Genomic DNA, 20,933 nt, shown 5'->3' with positions numbered 1-20,933 from the left:
TGACATCGGTGTACGTCAGAAGTTATACACTTTTGTAAGAGAGTGTACCTTTTCTATTTAGCTCTGTAATTTGATTTATTTTCTTCAGCAGTAATTTGAAGCAGTTGTGCAATAGGGAGTCGCCTTATCTGAATCCTTGTTTGATATCGAACGGATCGGAGAGGTCTCTCCCGATCTTGACAGAGCTTTTGGTATTGCTCAACGTCAGCTTATACGGCCGTATTAGTTTTGCGGGGATTCTGAAGCTGTTATGTCCTTTTCATTGGGGGTATTTTTTTATGTGGCTGGTCCCAAGCTCAGTACACAACCCTGGGGAGGGATTATTGGACTTCTCACTAGCTACGCCGCTGACAATAACGGTACTGTACGCACTAAAAATAAAATTGCCTCACGTTTGATTTAACTAAAGTAACTGAGTTCATATGCATAATGGAAATATAAAAAATTTTAACAACAACAGGCAAATAATAAAGCGTTATTTCATACTAACATAATGTAAGAAGAAAATTAAAAACTATTTTTTATATTTCATATATATTTGTACATTCTGTATTAAGTCATTCCACACCAGAAATTGTGTTCGATTATATTTACATTCACTGGGTGCACCCTGTTTTATTTATTTAAGCACGATTCCAAATGTCATTTTCCGCCAAGTGTTGCAATTTTTATACAGAATATCAGGTATAATAAAGATGCAATTGTAGCTAAGTGAGCTCTTATTTGAAGTACATAAAAAACATTATTTTATTTAGAAGCCGCTATTAACACAATTTAATAATTATAAAGCATAATATAAGATTGCAGCAGTTTTTTTCGCACAATAAATATCCCTCTACCACGATAAATCAAAACACTCAGTTGTCATTTCATAACAATGCTATGGCAACACTTTTCGGTACTGAGCATTTTTATTTTCATGTGGAGAATCAATGCGAAACGAGCTGAAACAGTTTTTTGTTGTGCTATTTTGTGTTTGTATAAATTTTTACAGGAAAAATAAATAAATTAAAGATTAACGTGAAAATAATAAATATAAAACAAACTCAAATATACATAATTGATGAATAAAAAGTATTTTTGACAACAAAAGCTTTGTGATTATATTTCCCGGTCGAGAATTGTAAACGACAAAAACACAAGTCAGATAGCGGCTGGTACATATTAAAATCGGAATCATTTTGTTTGGATAACGTGTAGTTCGTATTGTGCGACTAATTTGGATATTTATAATAGTGAATCACGCAGTAACAATAACAGTGACTGAGGCAAAAACTTAATAAATCATCGTAATTGTTTCGTTGGTCATCCCATACATTTGCTGATGATCTAGTAGGGCGAACGGAACATTTGGAAGTCGGGTTTTGTGTAAACAGCGCATTTTGCGCCAACACAGATTTCTGGAGTGCCATTCGGGCTATAAGTCCAAATTGCAAACGTTTATACATATATATCACAACAGTCAGGTGAGTAAGCGATTTGCTTTTGTTGTGTCTAAAAGCGCACGGTCTGATCGCTGCCGGATGGCAACACAGTAATTAGGTACTCTGCTGAAATACATAAGTAGCTCTAGCAACTAAGTTATTTCCATTTCCTATTCAAAAATAATATGACAGGAGAATTATTCAGAATCATTTTTTAAAAATTTGATTGTATTATATTTAGAACTCAAAGGTGTGCATGGTTCTGTTAACGTTAGCTGTCAGTAGCACGTGTATACTACAATTATTCATCCCCAAGTTTTTTCGGTTGAGGCGCGAAACTGCTACTTGGAGATTTTACGAATACATAGCATATGAAAGGTTTAACAAACCCTTTCAGTATTAAGAAGTTGGTATTAAATGTATTGTTTTATATTGTTAAATATAAATAATCCGGTTAAAATTAGCACAATTAAAGTTTAAAGTTTTATTAAAAACTTTATTTTTAATAAATTCATTTTGGATGCAAGTAGCTAAACTGATAAAGCTAGAAACTATAGTCCTTGGCAGCTATACACAGCTTAAATTCGGTCTGTTCCAGTTACTTAGTAGCAAATCTCGTAAGGACCAAATGTGCCTGTGCATATTCATAATATTTTCACCGACATTTGTACACACTCTTAATGGGTTTCAGTCAACCCTATATTTAACTGTGATTCTTAAATTATATGATTAATAAAGCTCAATTGCAAGTCATTACTTTAAGCCCCCCCAAGAGCTTTAAACATGATGTAGTATTCTTCGTATTATACCTACTACTTATCACACACTTATAATGCGCAGCATTTTTGCCGCTCCTCTGCTCCGCACATTCTCTCCTCTCCCTTGCTTATTATCTAAAAATTATTAAGCAATTATTTGTTTTGCTTTTGACGCTTCATACATTTGATTTCTTATTCATTTACTTGCAGTGTGTTTTGTATGTATGTATGTATGTATTTCGCTCAGCGTTGATTAACGTACTCATATCCCAGTACTTTTTGTTGTACCGATTCAACAAACTTACTTCAACATATCCACATATGTATGTACTTATAATATAATACATATGCATGTATTTGCAAAAATAAAATGTAAAACATGCTTAATGTGATGACGAAGAAAATATGAAAGTAGCAGTTTTAAGATTTTTTATTGTTTGGCAAACCGCAGATTTTATATGCGCTTATCAGTGAGCGTTTCGTTGTCAAGTACTAAAAATGTACATACTTATGTGCATACATACATATGCTGCACTGTTATTATTGCGTTGGTAGTCGATAACACAGTCGGCTTTAAGCCACATTACTTATTTGTTTTAATTGTGTTCTTTTCCATGACTTTTACTTCGCCATTTTTATCTTATTACACATAATATATGCGCAAACTGATAACATTATCTATCCAAAAACGATAAATTTACTAGGCCTTCGCTCACAATGCCTTAATGCTATTCAGTAGGTCTATCAACTTTAAATGGTATTTCCAACTGGAGAAATGTATTTCTGATAATTTTTTCACAAAATACATTACTTTCAAAATTTCATTCTTCAAGAATATATAGTATGGACATACATATGTACGTACAAAGATATGCTTTATCTTATAATCACTTTATGTGCATGTCTGATTGTCACTTTCAACATAAGTGATTAAAGTTAATTGTGTTATCGGCTTTAGTACTGCTTACTGGATTCTCTATGGACATGAGCGTATTTTTGGGACTCACTCCAAACCATCACCGAAATAAAAGCTTTCGGCCAGTACACTCTGAGTCAATTCCTGTACGTTGAACCGGCTGCTGTGGAATTCAGTGTTCTTGCAGACATAATCTAGAGTATTATAGACATGGTTTGCCTCTAAAATTTAGTTGCCCCTGACAGCTTTTAAGTTTTAATTGAGTTAAATAATAAGATTTGTAATAATATTTATATGTATAATGTAGAAGGACCCTGATGGTGGGCTAATATATGTATGTACCTGAACTGAAGCTTAAGTCGGTAGGGTAACAATTTTTCAAAAAAAAAAAAACTATTTTTTCTTGCATTTTCTGTTCCCGCTTAGGGTTTCGAAAAAGCCCAAAAATAATAATGGCGGGCATGATTCCGGTCGAACTACTCCACCGATTAGCTTATTTTTTTTAAATGTTGGCTATCGTCCATTTTAGATTATTATTTTTTTTATAATTTATTGATAATGTTATGACAAAATTTATGTAACAAATATTAACAAAAAATAAAAAAAAAAAAGCTTTTTTATTTATCAACATTTTTCCATGATTCTAATATAGGCGATAACCATTCACGTACTTTTTAAGAATAACTTGGGTTTTTGTGTTTAAGAGGATCCAAACATGAGAAATCGTGTCCGCCAGTGAAAAAACGCATCTCACTCACCCAGCCATTTCTCCGACAGATGTCATTAAAAAATTCCGAAAAATTTTGTTTATACACTCCACGATATACCTCATGATATGTTAAAAAAGTTCTATTGTAGAATAAGAATTTCTATGAAAAAAAATTTCAAAAAACAGGCCAGTTTACCCTACTGACCACTTAAAATGTTTTATCCCCCTACAACAACAAAACCTTCTAATATCTTTAAAAGTTGCAACACTATACAATCTCCATTCCCAGTACATAGTAAATAACTTGTAGTTAGCGTAGGATTTAAAGTTTATTACTGCGCAAAAACTAAACTTAATTTATTCATATTTACGCTTACTGACGTTAACAAGCCTCTAAATTTGGTCAATATGATTCGGTTACATATAAAACTATCTTTGGTAAGAGTTGGTTAGGTTTTTGGTTGTTATCTTGGAACAGTGTGCGCAGAAAGTTTTCGACATCGAAATTTCGATATATAAAATTTAGTAAAACGTTTGTAATCTCAATTTGAAACAAAAAAACATTAACTTCGGTTGCACCGAAACTATAATACCCTTCAAAATATAAAGTATTCACCAGAGCTTAATTTTGATCGGTTGCTTTGGACGATAACTCGTGCAAAATTTGGTGAAGATATTTCGTCAAATTAAAATTTTTTCTATGCATGCGCTTGACTCCGATAGTTCACTTTGTATAGCAGCTATATGATATAGTCATCCGATCTGAAGAATTTCTTCGGGGATTGCACGACTGCTTTAGACAATAGTACATGTCAAAATTGGTGAAGATTTCTCTTCAAATAAAAGAGCTTTCCACACAAGCACTTTATTCCGATTATTTGGTTTTTATGGCAGCTATATGCTATAGTGGTCTGATATCGGTAGTTCCATCAAATGAGCAACTTTTTGGCAAGAAAAGAACTTGTACAAAATTTTAAATCTCCAATATTTCCTGAGTATTACAAATTTCCTGGAAACTTAATGTATCCTATATCAGGGTATAATAACTATCCTTAAAAAAGGACGTAACACGTAAAATGCACATATCATTTTTATGGTGTTTCAATTTTTAACTTCCTAAAGGTCTAAAAATAAATAATCCATACATACAAACATACGTACAGCGAATTGCATTCAAAATTGTCATCGCATTATCATTTTAATGCGATCGTACACACAGCCATACGTCCACAATAAAATTTAATCGCACATATACATACATAAATGTGTATGTTAAATAAAACGCTGGAATAGTAAAAGTAATCTATAACGAAAGATTATTTATTTTTATTTTAATTATTGATAAGATTTTCTGTGACAATCGTAAGGTGTAAATATGAAAAGTCATAAATAGTGTTTACATGATATGACTTAATACCAACTAATAATAAATGTTAGAACAGCGGCTCTAAATAGCACGTTCTCACTTTCCACAGCCATTAGCTAAGAGCGTCTAATCAGTCGAATAGTGCTAATTTTCTTGTGCATATACAAATGTATATATATTTCGGAATGCAGCCTATTTGCTTCTGATTAAGTATAATAAATACATGTGTTATGTACTTTGGGGTATTTGTATGTGCAGAGTGCGCAATCGAGTGCAGTGTGAGAAGGCAACGCAGACCTTTTTCATTTCATTTTTTACAAGTCCAATTGTGCAAATATACCAGTATGTGTGAATTTTTATACAAACATACGAGTATACATATGTATGTACATATATGTATGTATGTATATATTTAAGCTTAAGAGAAGGTAAAACATTCAACAGTTATTTATAATAAATTACTCGTATGAGTATGTTATACAGATTAAATTTTTCTCCGCAAACAGGCCAAATACAGTAGCGGTCAAAAAAACCTATACAGCACATCGGTCCTCAAAAATAAACAGCTATCTCTCCGATCTTTCTCGCTTCTTCGCGGCACGGAGCTTAACAGTCTCCCGCATTAAATCCACAGCGACCATATTCACAAACTGTACGAAGCAGTACAAACTTGCAATCCAATTTCTACACAGTGAGGCCCGCATGCTCCCAGTTAAGGAGCATAATGAATTCGTCTCCAAGTGGTTTCTGTTGATGTGTTCTTAGAAACCATCCCTGCAGCCGTCTGCTTGAAGCGGAACTGCCTTCTAGGAACATCAAGAGATCATTGCTTAACTACGTCACCGACTTTAGACAATACGCCGATCAGACTTTGGACGCAATTAACTCTGACGTGCATTGACCGCCATTCACAGTGTCGCCATAAACATCTTCCCCGACTCCCTCTCGTTGAATGGCGTACTTGGAGCCAAACCACCCACCCATTGCAGACGACGAGCTCGAGTTGCAGCGAGTATAGAGAGTAACCCTTGCGCAGCTTCGTTCTGGATACTGTAGCAGGTTAAACTCCTACTTATTCAGAATCGACATGCCAAACATATGTTCAGCATGCAACGAGTCCCCGCACCTCACCGCCTCTTTGCATGCCTAGCTAACCCTACACATCTGACACCCTTCTCTTTATGGCCCGACCCCGTCGAAATAGTACGCTTCATGGGGCTACCGTTGGATGACCTCGATGACAAGTTATCTGAACCTTAACATCCTAACGGGGACTAGTTAACCGTTACAACAACAGCAACGATCCTCCATCTAACCGTTAGTCTTCTTTTTTCTTTCAGGGCCGGTCCAAACTGATTAAATTTTTTTGCATTCAACGTGTATACCTATTCATTGGGCTTGCAAAACGTAATTATCTGTCGTTTAAGGAAAGGACGAACGGTTTTTATTTCGTTTGGCATAGAATTTTAAATAGATAGAAAAATTCCAAAAACCAAAAATTTTTAAATATTAAAACGATTTCCCATATGCTCTAATTCCTTATAAAGATAAAAATCTAAATACAGTCTGTCAAGAAAGAGCGTAGTCGACTTTACCAACAGTTAATGAAAGATTTCGCTCTAATTCCTTCGCGTGCCGATAGAGGGAAGCTTTGTCTTTAATGCATTGTTAACAAAGGTTCAGTTGTTGTTGATCTTTTGAAAGAGAATCACGTTATACGCCATGAGCGCTAAGTACGCGTCGGGCTACGAGGGTGTGTTCCTTTGCATCCACCCGAAAGGTCCAAAATGTCGCAATCAGCGGCTGCTAAATATATGAGAAAGTCGAAGGCATTTGTACAGAAGTGGATACAGCGATATAAAGTGACTAAAAATGTCGATGATTTACCAGAACGTGGTTCGATAGGAAAAGTGAACAAAAAAGATGAAAAAGAATAGTGAATCTGTTTTCGCGGAATCCTGCTTTAACACTGCGGCAAGGACAAGCAAAATTAATGGCAAAAGGTTTAGATATATCCTACGAAACTATCCGAACCCTTCTTCATACTCATGATCTGAAATGGCGCAACACAATGAAGAAGCCTCTGTTGACTGAAAAACTTATGACGCTTGAGAATATTGCTAGAGATTTTGAGTATGTAATTTTTACTGATGAATGTTCTATATGGGCACGTTATGTCCTCACGCGAGCCTGGTCAACTTGCACCAATAGGCTTGTTCAGCGGACGGTAAAACATGGAATAAAGGTGCATCTTTGGGGGTGCTTCTCAAAGTAGAGATTCGGCACTTTGTAGCTCTTTACTGACAACCTAAATGCCGAAAAAATGATAAAAATCTACAAAAAGGCTTTACTGCCACCTGCCAAATGATGGTTCATCACAAAAAATTAAGATTGGATTCTGCAGGAGGACAACGATCCTAAACACCGCACTCAGTGGAAGACTCAATCTGGCATCGTTACATTGGATTGGCCGTCGCAGTCGCCCGATGCAAACCCTATTGAAAATGTGTGGGCATATATTAAACAGAAGCTTCGTGGAAGACGCACATACACTTTGAAGCAGTTGTCTTACGAAATTCGTCGGATCTGGAGATCCTTGCCACTAGAATACGCGTCAAATTAGTAGAAAGCATGCCTCGGAGATGCCAGGCAATTATCGACGCCGGTGGTGACTGGACATATTATTGACCAAATTATTTGTACATATATATATAAATTACAAAGTTTCATAAAATAATATTTTTTATAAACTATCCCTACCATGCTCTTACTTGACAGACTGTATTAACAGAATGCTGGCTTAATTATATCAAACGATACAACCTGAGAATTCACTAAAGAATTTAAGACTTTTTGTTCTAGTATTTTTGTTATCTTCTTCCAACTCAATAACTAGCGCACATTTTTCCTGCTTTCGAGGCGCACGTACGGTGTTGGGACATAAATAAGTTTTCTTCCCTGCGTTTTTTATTTATAGATTTAAACTTGCAAAAAGTGGAATTGCAAACATGCAATCCCAAAATTAGATGCAGCGTCCACCTAGCTATGCAGTAGTCTATGTTTCTTCCTGATAGTCCCTTCAAAGTAACGCCAAAAATAAATGAATTTTATGTCACCGCAATAATCGAGTGAATGTTATGGGAGGCATATATACATACATATGTACATATTACATAAATTTTTTACATTCCGCAATTATATTTGAAACAAGCACAAACTAAACTAGTCCATATTTCTAAATTTATGTATTGGAAAACGATTAGTGAAATAATAGAGCTGAATTTTTAATTTCTCTATCGAATGAAAATGAAACTCTCTAATAAAAATCTTATTTCAACTTGCAAATGCTTTCCAGTTTAAGCAAAACCGAATAGCCTTTTCGCAAAACCAAATTAATTTAGAACATTAAGATTATAATTGAGAAACCAGTTTTTATCTTTCACACAGCCAGCTACTCGATCAACGATGGGCTCAATTAACAATCAGCTGTTATACTTGCTTGGGTACTCTCCTTTGTTTTTTTCTGTTGACTAAAATTCATCAGCTGATTGCTATTTTATCAACACACAACCGAATTTACAGCCTGGACAACTTGTTTCCTGCTCTGAAAGATTGGTATGTTTGGCTGGTAAAAATTCAGCACTTCACTTGGAGGACTTGCCTCCGCTATTAGTTTCACAACAATAATTAACTATTTCAGTTGTTTATTCGGGCATCGTTCTGATGATAAGCATCTTAAATTTCAATTTCAAATGTTAGTAGCTTTATTATGGCGAATTTTTTGGGCTTCCAATGTTTTGGCGTTCTTTAAGGATGTGTCTAAGTAAATTTTTTATTCAAGCAACAGTATGGATAGAGTAAAACACAGCCAAATTTACTTAGTACGAGGACAACAACCCGTAGAGTTGCTTTCCAGTTTAAACTCCATTTCGATTCGATTAAGAAATAATGTAGTATAAGAAGATTTTTATTTTTTATGGTAAATCGATCGAGCAAAGGCCGATTAATTGACTACTGTGCGTAAAGTCTATAAATATTGCTTGAGGGTTGTCTTTAATATTCCCGGATTAGAGAACAAAAAACAATTATTATGTAATCATCGGAAATCGCTTTATTGTTTTTCTAAATATTCTCCATTTAAATTAATTGTTGAAGCACTTTTGCCCTACTGATTTAGTTATCTCCGAAACATGCCTTTTGATTGTATTAACCGCCAAGAATAAAAAACAGTCATTCAGTGCCAAGTCAGGACTATACGGAGGATTACTAATCACACGATGTTTTAAATGCTCAAAAATGCGGTTGTTTCAGTCGATAAAAAAGTTCACGATTTAATTTAATTTTTTGCCCGAGATGAATATTTTAAGTTACCGTAAACAATCAAAAATGCCAAACTTTACGATAACGTTGTGAGTTGCCAGATTGTAACATTATGGTTGCCAAATCCCGAAATGTAAATGGCAACCTACGTATTTTCAGTCCAAAAAAGAGTTGTGTTAATCTGAAGTTGAATTGCTTTAACTTCAATTCAACTGATTGGAGTTGCAAAGCGTAATAGGTGTATTAAAACTAACTGTAAACTAGTGTAATTAACTTTAATATACTTAACCCTGCCATAAATAATGTTATTTATTCAAGCCGTTATTAAAATAATACTATATTAATACATTAATACTACTGTGATCAAATTGAAAGGTGAATTTTGTCCATTTCATCTCCTTCAAAGTAATCCCCTCCCGTTGCAATATACTTATACCAACGAATTTTCCAGTCATCTTAGCACTCCTCCGTCGTGATCAGAGCCTTCTTCGATTCAGCTTTTATATCCTCAATTGAGTCAAAACGGTGTCTCCGAGTCGATGTCGGAGTGGTCATGCGAACTTGCTGAATAGCCTGAAGTTACAAGAAGGTAAATGATCACGCTTTCATGTGGAGCTCATCTCGAATAAGTATTGACATTGATCTGGTCGATATATTCATTTCCCTTGACATAATTATGTGTGTTTCTTATAAGATTTCCGCAAATGCGTTCGTGATTTTATGACTGATTTGGTTTGAACCATACGTGGACGAACAACTTTTCTTTCTGTCGTCAACTGAGGACGTTTGTTCAGATTTAACAACATAAGCACACTCTTATTTTACATAAAGAAATCCTGAAAATTTCAGCAAATTGGTTGGCTATATATTCATACGTCTGAATGTAATATAATATATACAAGTATATACTTATAAACAAAATATAAACGCACATTTTTATGATGAAATATATATTTTGTGAGTACCACTCATCGTTATCTTTAAAGTGTTTCACATACTATAGATACATGCCCACTAAGCATGAGTAGTAAATAGTCGTACCCCCAGCACTGCTAAGTATTGTTTTTGGAAATGAAATTATGATTTCACCAAATATTAAAAATTATAAATACATTGGGACAAAAGAACACCCGGAAATTTTAATTAAATTACCCGAGTAAATGATATTTCAAAAATATGTATTTTGTTAAGTTGGTAGGACTGTCCTTAATGTCCTTAATTGCTATGCCAAATATGAGAGCGATCTGTCAAACAGTTTGTTTACAGCAGCCTCAGTAGTGCGTTGTAATTTTTACAATGGATAAAAATATCAAACTAAGAAATTGTCTCAAATTTCGTATTTCTAACGTATTTCTAACCAAATTCCGTGTGCCGAGTCGTTTTCCGAATGTTTGACAAGGGTTACGGTAATTCAGTTTTATTAAAAACACAAGCCCACGAGTAGTACAAAGTCCTTCAAAGACGGTCGAGAGATGGTTGAAAACATGCCTCGTTCTAAATAACCTTCAACTTCTTCAACTGGTGAAAATATTTAAAAATAAAATTAAGTATATGGTGCTTGAAAATCGTCAGGCAAGTTAGAGAGATGGCAGGAGATCTCTCGCAAGTCCGTTGGAATGATTTAGTGAATATTTTGGGTATGAAATGCGTTCTTACACGACTCGTCCCAATAAAGCTACATTTTTTTCAAAAAGTCTACCGTAAGCAGGTCTCTTTGTCGTGCGAATTCCGATCCCACATTCTGGAAAAGCATTGTAACTGCCGATGAGACATGGGTTAATGAGTTTGACATGCAAACAAGTCAACAATCATCGGAATGGAAGTCGTTTTCAGTCGATCGAAGAAATAACACAAAAATTGCTTATGGAAAGTGTTTCGAGGACTGGAAAAATCGTTGGCACAAGTGCATTACGTCTGGTGGTGATTACTTTGAAAGCGACAAAATAAATATTTTGTGCTTTATTTGCAATCTCCGCGTACTTTGTCACATTGTAAATACATTTGCAACTATAAATTGTAAAGAAGAATATAAAAATATACAATGTCTTACAATTATTTATTCTATAATTTATAGGAAAAGTTGAAATTAAGTACCTAATGTGCAATTAATTCTTCTTGATATAAGTGTGATATCAAATTGTATAGCGCAATGAAAGCTATTATGCCATCAACAACGACTAGTGCATTAGAAACTACTGCAAGCGCCGAAGATAAGATTCGTAATCGATCATTTTATTGACTTAACAATTGTAAAGAGCACGTGTCAGCTTCCTAAAGCATACAAATGTAGACACATTTCGTGACATGAAGCGGTGCTACTTGAAGTTAAACCTGCTCTTACGTACGTCCAGAAGTATAGTATACTTGGATACTTGATTTTACTTACTAACTATAAATAAGAAAAAACGTTAACTTCGGTTGCATCGAAACTTCTTCTTTTTTCTCTCCTCTTCCTCTTTCTCTGCTTCTCCAGGCGCATGCTGTGTCGAATACTCTCAGAGCTGAAGTGTTTTCATCCATTCGGACGACATGACCTAGCCAACGTAGCCGATGTCTCTTAATTCGCTGAACTATGTCAATGTCGTCGTATATCTTGTACAGCTCATCGTTCCATCGAATGCGATACTCGCCGTTGCCAATGCGCAAAAGACCATACATCTTCCGCAGAACCTTTCTCTCGAAAAGTCGTAACGCTGACTCATCAAATGTTGTAATAGTCCATGCCTCTACACCACATATGCAAGATGTGGATGATGAGTGACTTGTAGAGTTTGGTTTTTTACTTTACTTTTAAATTGCCTACCCAGTCCATAGTAGAACATGTTGGCAAGACTTATTCTGCGTTGGATTTCGAGGCTGGCGTTGTTGCTATCATAATGTTTCATCTTTTATTTTTATTTTATCCCATATCTTTGATTATACCCCATAAAACCAATTTGAATATCATATCCACCCTACTGCATATCCATCAGTATATATAGGATGGGCCAGATAAAATTTTAAATTTCGAAAATAGGGCGTAAAAGATTGAGTGTAGCGTTTGCTGTATGGCACGTAGCGCCGTCCTGCTGGAACCAAATGTTGTCCAAGTCCTCCTCTTCAATTTGCTTGAAGAAAAATTCGGTTAACATTGCGCGATATCGCTCACCATTGATGGTTACGGCGGTTCCTTCTTCATTTTCGAAGAAAAATGGGCCAATGATTCCACCAGACCAAAAACCGCACCATACAGTGATTCGTGCTGGGTGCATTGGCTTCTCGACGATTACGTGTGGGTTTTTTGTGCCCTAAATGAGACAATTCTGTTTGTTAACCATCGAGGTGGAAATGAGCCTCGTCCGAAAAGATGATTTTTCGGTAAAATTGACCATCCTCGGTCAAACGATCTTCTGCCCAAACTGCGAACTGTAGAATAGTGAATAGCGACCCATTTCGTAAATTTTAGACTTTTTACTGAATATCTGTCACTTTCCGAATGCTATTTGACGTTTCCAATGTCGAAATATAGATAATTCAAATTTAAAACGTTAGATTTAACTTAATCTTTAATTTAACTTAATAAAATAAACAAGACTTGTTTCCTTGAGCATATCATATATGAGTCTAAATTGATATGCTTTACATCGGTCATTGTAGGGCTGGCTTTTCGCAAGAAATAAATGTAGATTTAAGGCAATCAAATGGAAATAAGTGAGTTGTTTTCGTTGATAAATTAAAAAAAAAAAATCGATTTATTTTATAATGTTTTTTTAGAGATTTTTGCACTTTTTTGTTTCTATTGAAAATTTCTTTTGTTCTTGCGCTCATTTTACGCCGAAATTGAACGAACAAGAAAAGTATCTGCAAAATAGGTTTATTAATAACAGTTCCGGTATTATAGGGTATTTTATATATATTTTTCTATACCCTGGACATGGTAAGTTTATGAAATTCAAAAAGAAACATTGGATATCTTACCAACTTACTATATATATGTATGAATGATCAGCGTGACGAGCTGAGTCGATTCAGTCATGTTTTTTCACACGTCCTATTTGCTTATAAATAGACCGTAGCCTTAACATTTAGCTCTTCACAGTTCTTAAATTACTTTCAAATGAGTATTCTATTAAGGTCTGACAAACGCATCTGAACATTAGTGTATCCTCACATAGTTTGACTTCATACCGGATCATGGAATCGCCAATTTGAGCTCTGTCGGCTCTTTCTCTGACGATATACCAACGAGGGATTTGTGGGTGGAAAGAAGCCGTTGGAGGAGAGGAGCAGTGAGCTACTTTACGGATGGGTCAAAGCTTTGGGGGAAGGTTGGTGGAGGTGTTCACTGTCAGGAACTCTCTATCAACTCCAGCATCAGACTTCCTGACTATTACAGTGTCTTCCAAGCCGAAGCTGGGGCCATTAATGTAGCCGTTCACTCATATAGCGGAGCGGCGATACTAGCCTTGAACTCATTTACAGTGCGTTCTGGGTTCGTCGAGCAGTAACTAAACTCGCTATCAATAGCATCGAGTGTCTTTGTTGTTGTTGTTGTAGGGGCAGAATTCTGTGGAATTGACAGTCCTTGGCCGGATAAAAATCCGGGTCCGTTCTGGTTACATACTCGTAGACCCGATTGCCGTGGGAAAGTAGAGAACACTTTAAAATACCTGCTCTGTAGTACACGTGTTGAAATAGACTACGTCTGCACAGATAAATTTTGAAGTTCAACGAATTTGGCCAACAGGTGACGAATGAAGTTTAGTGTTGAGAGTCATAGGATTCGTGCATTACGTCGTCATATAAGCATATTCAATAGCATTATCAATAAACATATCATCATCTCCACATAAAACAACTTCCCACGGTGTAGATAGTGTTTTGTTCACAGTTTAGCAGTCTGAGTGTGTTGCTATTTTGTGGCATTTGTGACAAACTAACCTAACTCTTTACCCTAAGCACCAATTCTGTTGAAAGATCACGCTTCATGAACACATTGTTCAACGGCCTTGACGAGAATCTCATAAATTTCACTAAGCTTAGTTTTGATGATATACATGCATACATATGTATGTATGTACTATAGTGTATATAAACAAACATATACATATGTATATACAAGTAGGTATGTGCATAGTATAATATATGATTGCATTTCTCGAAATGAAGCTTTGATTCAGCAAGCGTATATATTAAGCAAAGTCATCATACAAACAAACAAACAAACAAATTTAGACGTAATTCGAATGAGAAGTTGGTTAATTCTTTAACATGATGCAATCGTAGAAGCGGCGCACGCGACTCATTTATATACTAAATATACTATATGCTTACTCATCGATCATGCGGGTGGAAAGGTGAGGAAATCGGCAGCCATTCATAGCTTTGCAAGTTTGTATATGAATTTGTGCATTTATTACTTAACATCTTCCAGATATCCGGCTATACTCTTTTCTATATACATTTGTTTATTTATTTATTTACTTTATGGGTCGCTTCGTAGTTTCCATAGAACTTTTTGTATTTTCCAAATGACGGCTAACTGACACACATTGGGATCTGCGTCACTTTGGCTGTTGTCGTTTGTGTTTACTTTGTTGAGACATTTTTCTCTATTTTGTTACAATGGAAAGTGACGGATAATCTGTTATAATTTCAATATAAAATAAAACAAAATTTCACATTTAGCAGAGATTTTAAGCGTGAATTTCAAGTTTACGGTAGGTTCTGTTGGACGCAGTGAGCTGCTGAATATTGACCAATGTATGTGTGTGTATGTGGAAATGTCGTGAAGTGCAAAAATGTTTTGCGCATTTTTTGTGTTTGATAAAAAGGAAATGTGTTGGTATCTATTTTTGGTATTTTTATTGCGGAGCTTACAGAATGTCATACAAACTCCATAATCAGCCCAAAGGCTTGCATTTAATCACACGCAGAATTTAGAATTCTGCTTACATACAATTTTCAGTTTGCGCAAATATTTTTAATATTTTGTTGTTTTTCTTTTTTCAGTTGCGTACGCAAATTTTGGATTACATTTTGCAAATAAAAAAGAAGATTAGAAAAGAACAAAAAATAAAGAGCTGGTGAAAAGGAGCACAAGTCAACAACGACGGCACGTCCTTGCCCACAAGCACTGTACTAGCTGTACTCGCAACTTTACACCCGCACACACACACACATATATACAAAACACTCCATTAAAATGGGTCAAACCCTTTCCGAACCAGTCACAGCCAAAGAGTCTGCGTATTGTCAAAATGAATTGTATCGCGTCGGTTCCAGTTGCATGCAAGGCTGGCGCATCAACATGGAGGACTCGCACACACACATACTTTCCCTGCCCGACGATCCCGGCACATCGTTCTTTGCCGTCTACGATGGTCATGGCGGTGCGACAGTGGCACAGTATGCTGGCAAACATCTTCACAAATTCATACTAAAGCGGCCCGAGTACAAAGAAAATCCCGAGAAGGCTTTGAAGCAGGTAAGCGCATGACTACACGTCGCTTTTGTACTTACAAAGCAACTAACCTTTAATAAAAATTTGTTTAACTTATACATATATATGTATATTTGTATGTTTTTGTTTAGGCATTTCTGGACATCGACTATGAGATGCTGTACAATGAGTCATGGGGCGAACAAATGGCCGGCTCGACAGCTGTTGTTGTACTTATTAAAAATAACCGTTTGTATTGTGCCAATGCCGGTGATTCGCGTGCGATCGCCTGCATCAATGGAGAGGTAGAGACTCTGTCGCTGGACCATAAGCCAAATAATGAGGCTGAAACCAAACGCATACACGAGGGTGGCGGCTACGTAGAGTTTAATCGTGTCAATGGCAATTTGGCGTTATCACGGGCACTCGGTGATTTCATATTCAAGCGCAATGCCAACAAGAAGCCGGAGGAACAAATCGTAACTGGTGTGTACTTTCTTTATCTTGAATTGTGTAGATTTTTAGTTTTTTTTTCGATTCGACGCTTTTCTCGCATTTAAATAACATATCTCGCAGATTGAACGATATTTTTTGCAAAAAGTCAGCCACTGGTTTCCACATATTCGATATGTGGAGGCTTGAAGTTATGAGGTTATGTTCCGACTTCGACAAAAAAAATCGAGATGGCATACCTCAAAGTCACTATTTGTGCAAAATTTTAACCGAAAATATATTGTTGCCAGTATTATCGTATATTATAAGACAGTATGTGTTATACATTTATATGTAATATTTGCAACTGACATGAATCCATTTTAATGCATGAAGAGGTTCACACCTCACCCTATCGAACTAATTTATTAAAATCCGTCTGTCTAAGATGGCAATATGTTCTAAATCTTTTAATGACGAATTAAATTGTTTATATGAACACTCGAAAGAAGAACATAATATACATATTATGTATGTATGCTATCTTGTATTGTTGATATCACTGGAGATCTCGCCGAAAATCGGTAATATAAGTCAAAATATGATTATGTTATGTAATTTGCTTATTATATTTTAAAATAGATTGCAAATAAAGTATATCAACAAAAGGATTTAAATTGGGATTTGGATGTACATAAGTAGTTCCCTCTCCTTACATTATCACAACTTGTGAGAATATTTAATATTCGTTTCTTCCCGAACTTAACCTTACTTTGTTGTTCGTGATTACGCAGTTTACATTCTGTTTAACACTCTATCAAGAATGCAACAAAACAAATAGAGCATTCATAAAACTCATTTGTATACATTCGGAAAAGGCAAAGGCACTTAATTGCCGGTAAACAAATCAAACAGAGAAGTCGAATGTATAATAATTTTGCAGATTTTTATTTCTTTTATTACGCTTACGCACTGGACTTTTGCTTCCAACTGTATACTTTATTAACTCTGCTCATAGTCTACCTGTCGGTCAATAGCTACATGGCGCAATGACACATTAAACACTTCTTCGTATGGCGATGCTATAAATAACAAGTCACTCTTCCTTATTCAGCGAATTTTTAATAAAGAAACGTATATGTGTGTATTTGTAGTATACTAGATTTTAGTACAGTAGCATTTATATTACAGTGATTGCAAATAGAAAGAAAAAGTAGCTAATTTGAGATGTTCAGCATCTGATCTAACTTGATCCAGACCAGTCCATTTCCTGCAAACCGAATCATTTTGCGCAAACCGATATATACATATTTTTTTTCCTAGATTGACACAAGGTTTTTTATATTCGTGTAAAGTTTGATCCCCATAAGAAAAGTTGTCTGACCATTTTTACCATAGAAAAAAGTTCACAACGAGATTGCTCGTAATTAAGTGTTTCAACTCTAATAAATCACGAACAGCAGTATATGAGTGGCACAAAGCATTCAGTGAAGGTCCTGAAATAATCTAAAATTCTGTTAATGACAATAACGTTGAAAAGTTGAAGAAGCAGAGCTTGAAAATGAGCTTGAAATCGTCGACATGGCATCAGAGAACTAACAGAGATCTCAACATCTCTTTTATACGTGTAATTTGACACAGGAATTTCGGTTAATGTTTTGAGTATGAATCTTACCATTTTACTCGTACCAAAAGTCTTGAAACTTTGGCAAAAACTACCTCGAGTAGTGGCCGCAAAAGGGATACTTGGCAGCGTGCTGCCATTACTGATAACTTGATGTGGGTTAATGAATATGACGTCATGACTGTTCAAAAATCCAGCGAATGACGAAATATTCCGAAACCGAAAAAAACAAAACTCGCTGAAAAACACTGAAGACCATCCCAGCCAAGGCTTTTAACAAGTGTATGAAAAAATGTAGTCAATCTTTGGCTTGCTTATTTTGCCTAAAGAGCCTATTTTGAATGCAAAAATAAAGATTTATGTTAAAATACGTATCTTCTTTTTCATTTTAGCAGTTTTATCAGATGACAGATCTTCAAAATTATATCCTGAACGGAGTATATTGTATGCAACGATGTCGCAGACCTTATAAAAGATGTATATACATACATAAATGATCAGCACGACGAGCTAAGTCGATTCAGCCTCGTCCGTCTGTCTGTGTATGCGAACCAGCCCCATAGTTTTTGAGTTATAGCAATGAAACCCCGTTTCTAACCAAAAAGATGTTCATTTGACGGTATTGCCGATATCATACCACTATAGCATATAGCAGCCATATAAACTGAACGATCGAAATCAAGTGCTTGTATGGAAAACTGTTTAGTTTCGCGAGATATCTTCTCAAAACTCGTCGTGAGTTATTGTGTAAGGCAATGATGCATTATTTTTTAGAACAATCGGAATCAACGTTTTTTCTTGTTGTAATTATTTTAGTCGCTGCAAATCTTTTAATGCATCATTTATATATTGTATTAATATTATATTTTGATCACTGAAACAGTGAAACCTGCCCACTGTCTGATCTAACAATAGCACCCACGCGAAGTCATTAATAGCACAACAAGAGAATATGATCATTTAATTTATAAAGTGAAGGCAATTGCTTTCATCACCGCAACGTGTTGATTTGCATACATACGTAAACGCACGCACATACAAACGTACATTTATAGCTAAACACGTAAATGCGCACTTTGGCCACTCGGCGCACACACACCATAGATTTTCGTTGTTTATTTGTTGCTATTCTATTGAGTAACACAGGCGCTAAATGAAACTATTTGTAAATGCTGTGTTTATTTTTCCGTTTCACATACACACTCATACAATTTTGGAACGAATGTTAATTGATTTTTTTTTTTAATTGAACACGGTTTATGTATTTCACCTTTTACTCATCAACGTACGTTCTTCATTCATACTTACAGCATATCCCGATGTGGAGACACGTGAAATAACAGCCGATTGGGAATTCATTGTGCTGGCATGCGATGGCATATGGGATGTAATGAGCAACAAAGAAGTCGTCGACTTTTGTCGGAAGCGTATCGGCATGGGTATGTATCCGGAAGAGATTTGCGAAGAGCTGATGAATCATTGTCTCGCACCCGATTGCCAAATGGGCGGCCTGGGTGGCGACAATATGACTGTTGTGCTTGTCTGTTTTCTACACAATAAACCGTACGAAGAACTGATAGCGCGCTGCGCTAAAAATAACAATATCAACGGCAGCAGCGACAACATAACCACAACATCGTCTATGGATGTGGATCATCTCGATTTAAAATAACAAAACTTCACCATCTTTTCCATATTCAATGCTAGTAGAGCAACAGCAGCAGCAGCAGCAAAAACAGTAGCGGCAGCAACAGCAATAACAGGCAATTCGACAGTCGACTATGCCATAACCACTACTACTACCACGTCTCTGATTACTACACGCAATAAGAATGCTACCGTTAGAGCTAAGAAAATTTCCAATCAACTAAGAGTTGCGCAAAGCATCATTAAGAGCACCAATTATATTTTTCGTAAAATCTATAGGTTGCGTTACTTAACTATTGTGTTCCTTGTGTTTATGACCTATGCATATCTATATTTTCGTATTTAAAAATTTTTTTAGCTATCAGCGACGCATCGTATAACAGTTACAGCTGTTGTCGCACAGTTTAAATTTCAAAGATTGTGACTTTTGTTGACTGCAAATGTTAGAAAACTTATAAAATTATATAACTACAATCTACTATACAAATGCTTTTATGGTACAGACATATATACACGTACATATACATATATTAGTTAAACACAAATTAGTTAATGCAACATTCACGGGCGAGATAGTATTGGATGTTTTTATTTGTTTTTCTATTTCCTCTGTTTGGCAAGTGTTTAGAAAATTTATGAGAAAAAATTGTAAAAATTACTGTTCTATTAATAATATTATATTGTATTGTATTGTAAAACCCTAAAACTAAATTTAAAGCGTAGTTAAAACTTTTGTGCATAAGAATTAGTCAACATAATTAACGATGTAATCATCAAACATACATAAATACACTTATATGCTGGCATACTGGCGATAGTTACCTAACTGTATGATTCAAATAAGATATTATTTCGTTACAATTTTTACTTTGAAACACTTATAAATTACTTTGTGTGTGAGGTCGAGATATTGACTGAGATGAAATAAAAATTTAGTTGTATACTTGAAAAAAAAAATAATGGTTTTTGTTTTTGCAATGTACGAACCCACGGTCGGGTGGATATAAAATATTTTTTTTCTAACACCATTTTCTTTAATATAATTTTAAAATTTCTGAGCGCGAGTTTGAAGAAAATAATGGTTTTTCTTTTTGTGAATATAAAATCATTTTTTTCTAACACTATTTTTTTTAATATAATTTTAAAATGCCTGAACGCGAATTTTAAGAAAATACTGGTTTTTGTTTTAGTGAATATAAAATCATTTTTTACTAACACTATTTTCTTTAATACAATTTTAAAATTTCTGAGCGCGAATTTGAAGAAAATAATGGTTTTTGTTTTTGTGGTTATAAAATAATTTTTTACTAACACTA

General features: G+C 35.2%; 1 protein-coding gene across 2 annotated transcripts; it reads left to right on the top strand.

The window, feature by feature from the left end:
- Positions 1-911: 911 nt before the first annotated feature.
- LOC105227149 (probable protein phosphatase 2C T23F11.1) lies at positions 912-20,577 on the top strand. 2 transcript variants are annotated; one of them, XM_049459212.1, is made up of 4 exons: positions 912-1,466; positions 15,485-15,959; positions 16,067-16,400; positions 19,281-20,577. In XM_049459212.1, exons 2-4 carry the CDS (start codon positions 15,678-15,680, stop codon positions 19,640-19,642), a joined length of 978 nt encoding a protein of 325 aa, XP_049315169.1. In that variant the 5' UTR covers positions 912-1,466; positions 15,485-15,677; the 3' UTR covers positions 19,643-20,577. The 2 variants fall into 2 exon arrangements, with proteins under 2 accessions (XP_049315169.1, XP_049315171.1); XM_049459214.1 differs by lacking the exon at positions 912-1,466 and adding an exon at positions 15,059-15,192.
- The last annotated feature ends 356 nt before the right edge of the window (positions 20,578-20,933 follow it).

This window comes from Bactrocera dorsalis, chromosome 5, assembly GCF_023373825.1.
Source record: "Bactrocera dorsalis isolate Fly_Bdor chromosome 5, ASM2337382v1, whole genome shotgun sequence".
Classification (NCBI taxonomy): Eukaryota; Metazoa; Arthropoda; class Insecta; order Diptera; family Tephritidae; genus Bactrocera; species Bactrocera dorsalis.
Note: the sequence above shows the minus strand (reverse complement) of the source record. Positions and strands in the feature narration are given on the sequence as shown.

What these genes read in the sequence shown, in the direction of transcription:
- LOC105227149 (XM_049459212.1), top strand. Translation starts at nt 15,678, where the DNA reads ATGGGTCAAACCCTTTCCGAACCAGTCACAGCCAAAGAGTCTGCGTAT. An exon ending in CCGAGAAGGCTTTGAAGCAG is followed by an intron (nt 15,960 to 16,066) that starts GTAAGCGCATGA and finishes GTTTTTGTTTAG; the next exon opens with GCATTTCTGGACATCGACTA. An exon ending in GGAGGAACAAATCGTAACTG is followed by an intron (nt 16,401 to 19,280) that starts GTGTGTACTTTC and finishes TCATACTTACAG; the next exon opens with CATATCCCGATGTGGAGACA.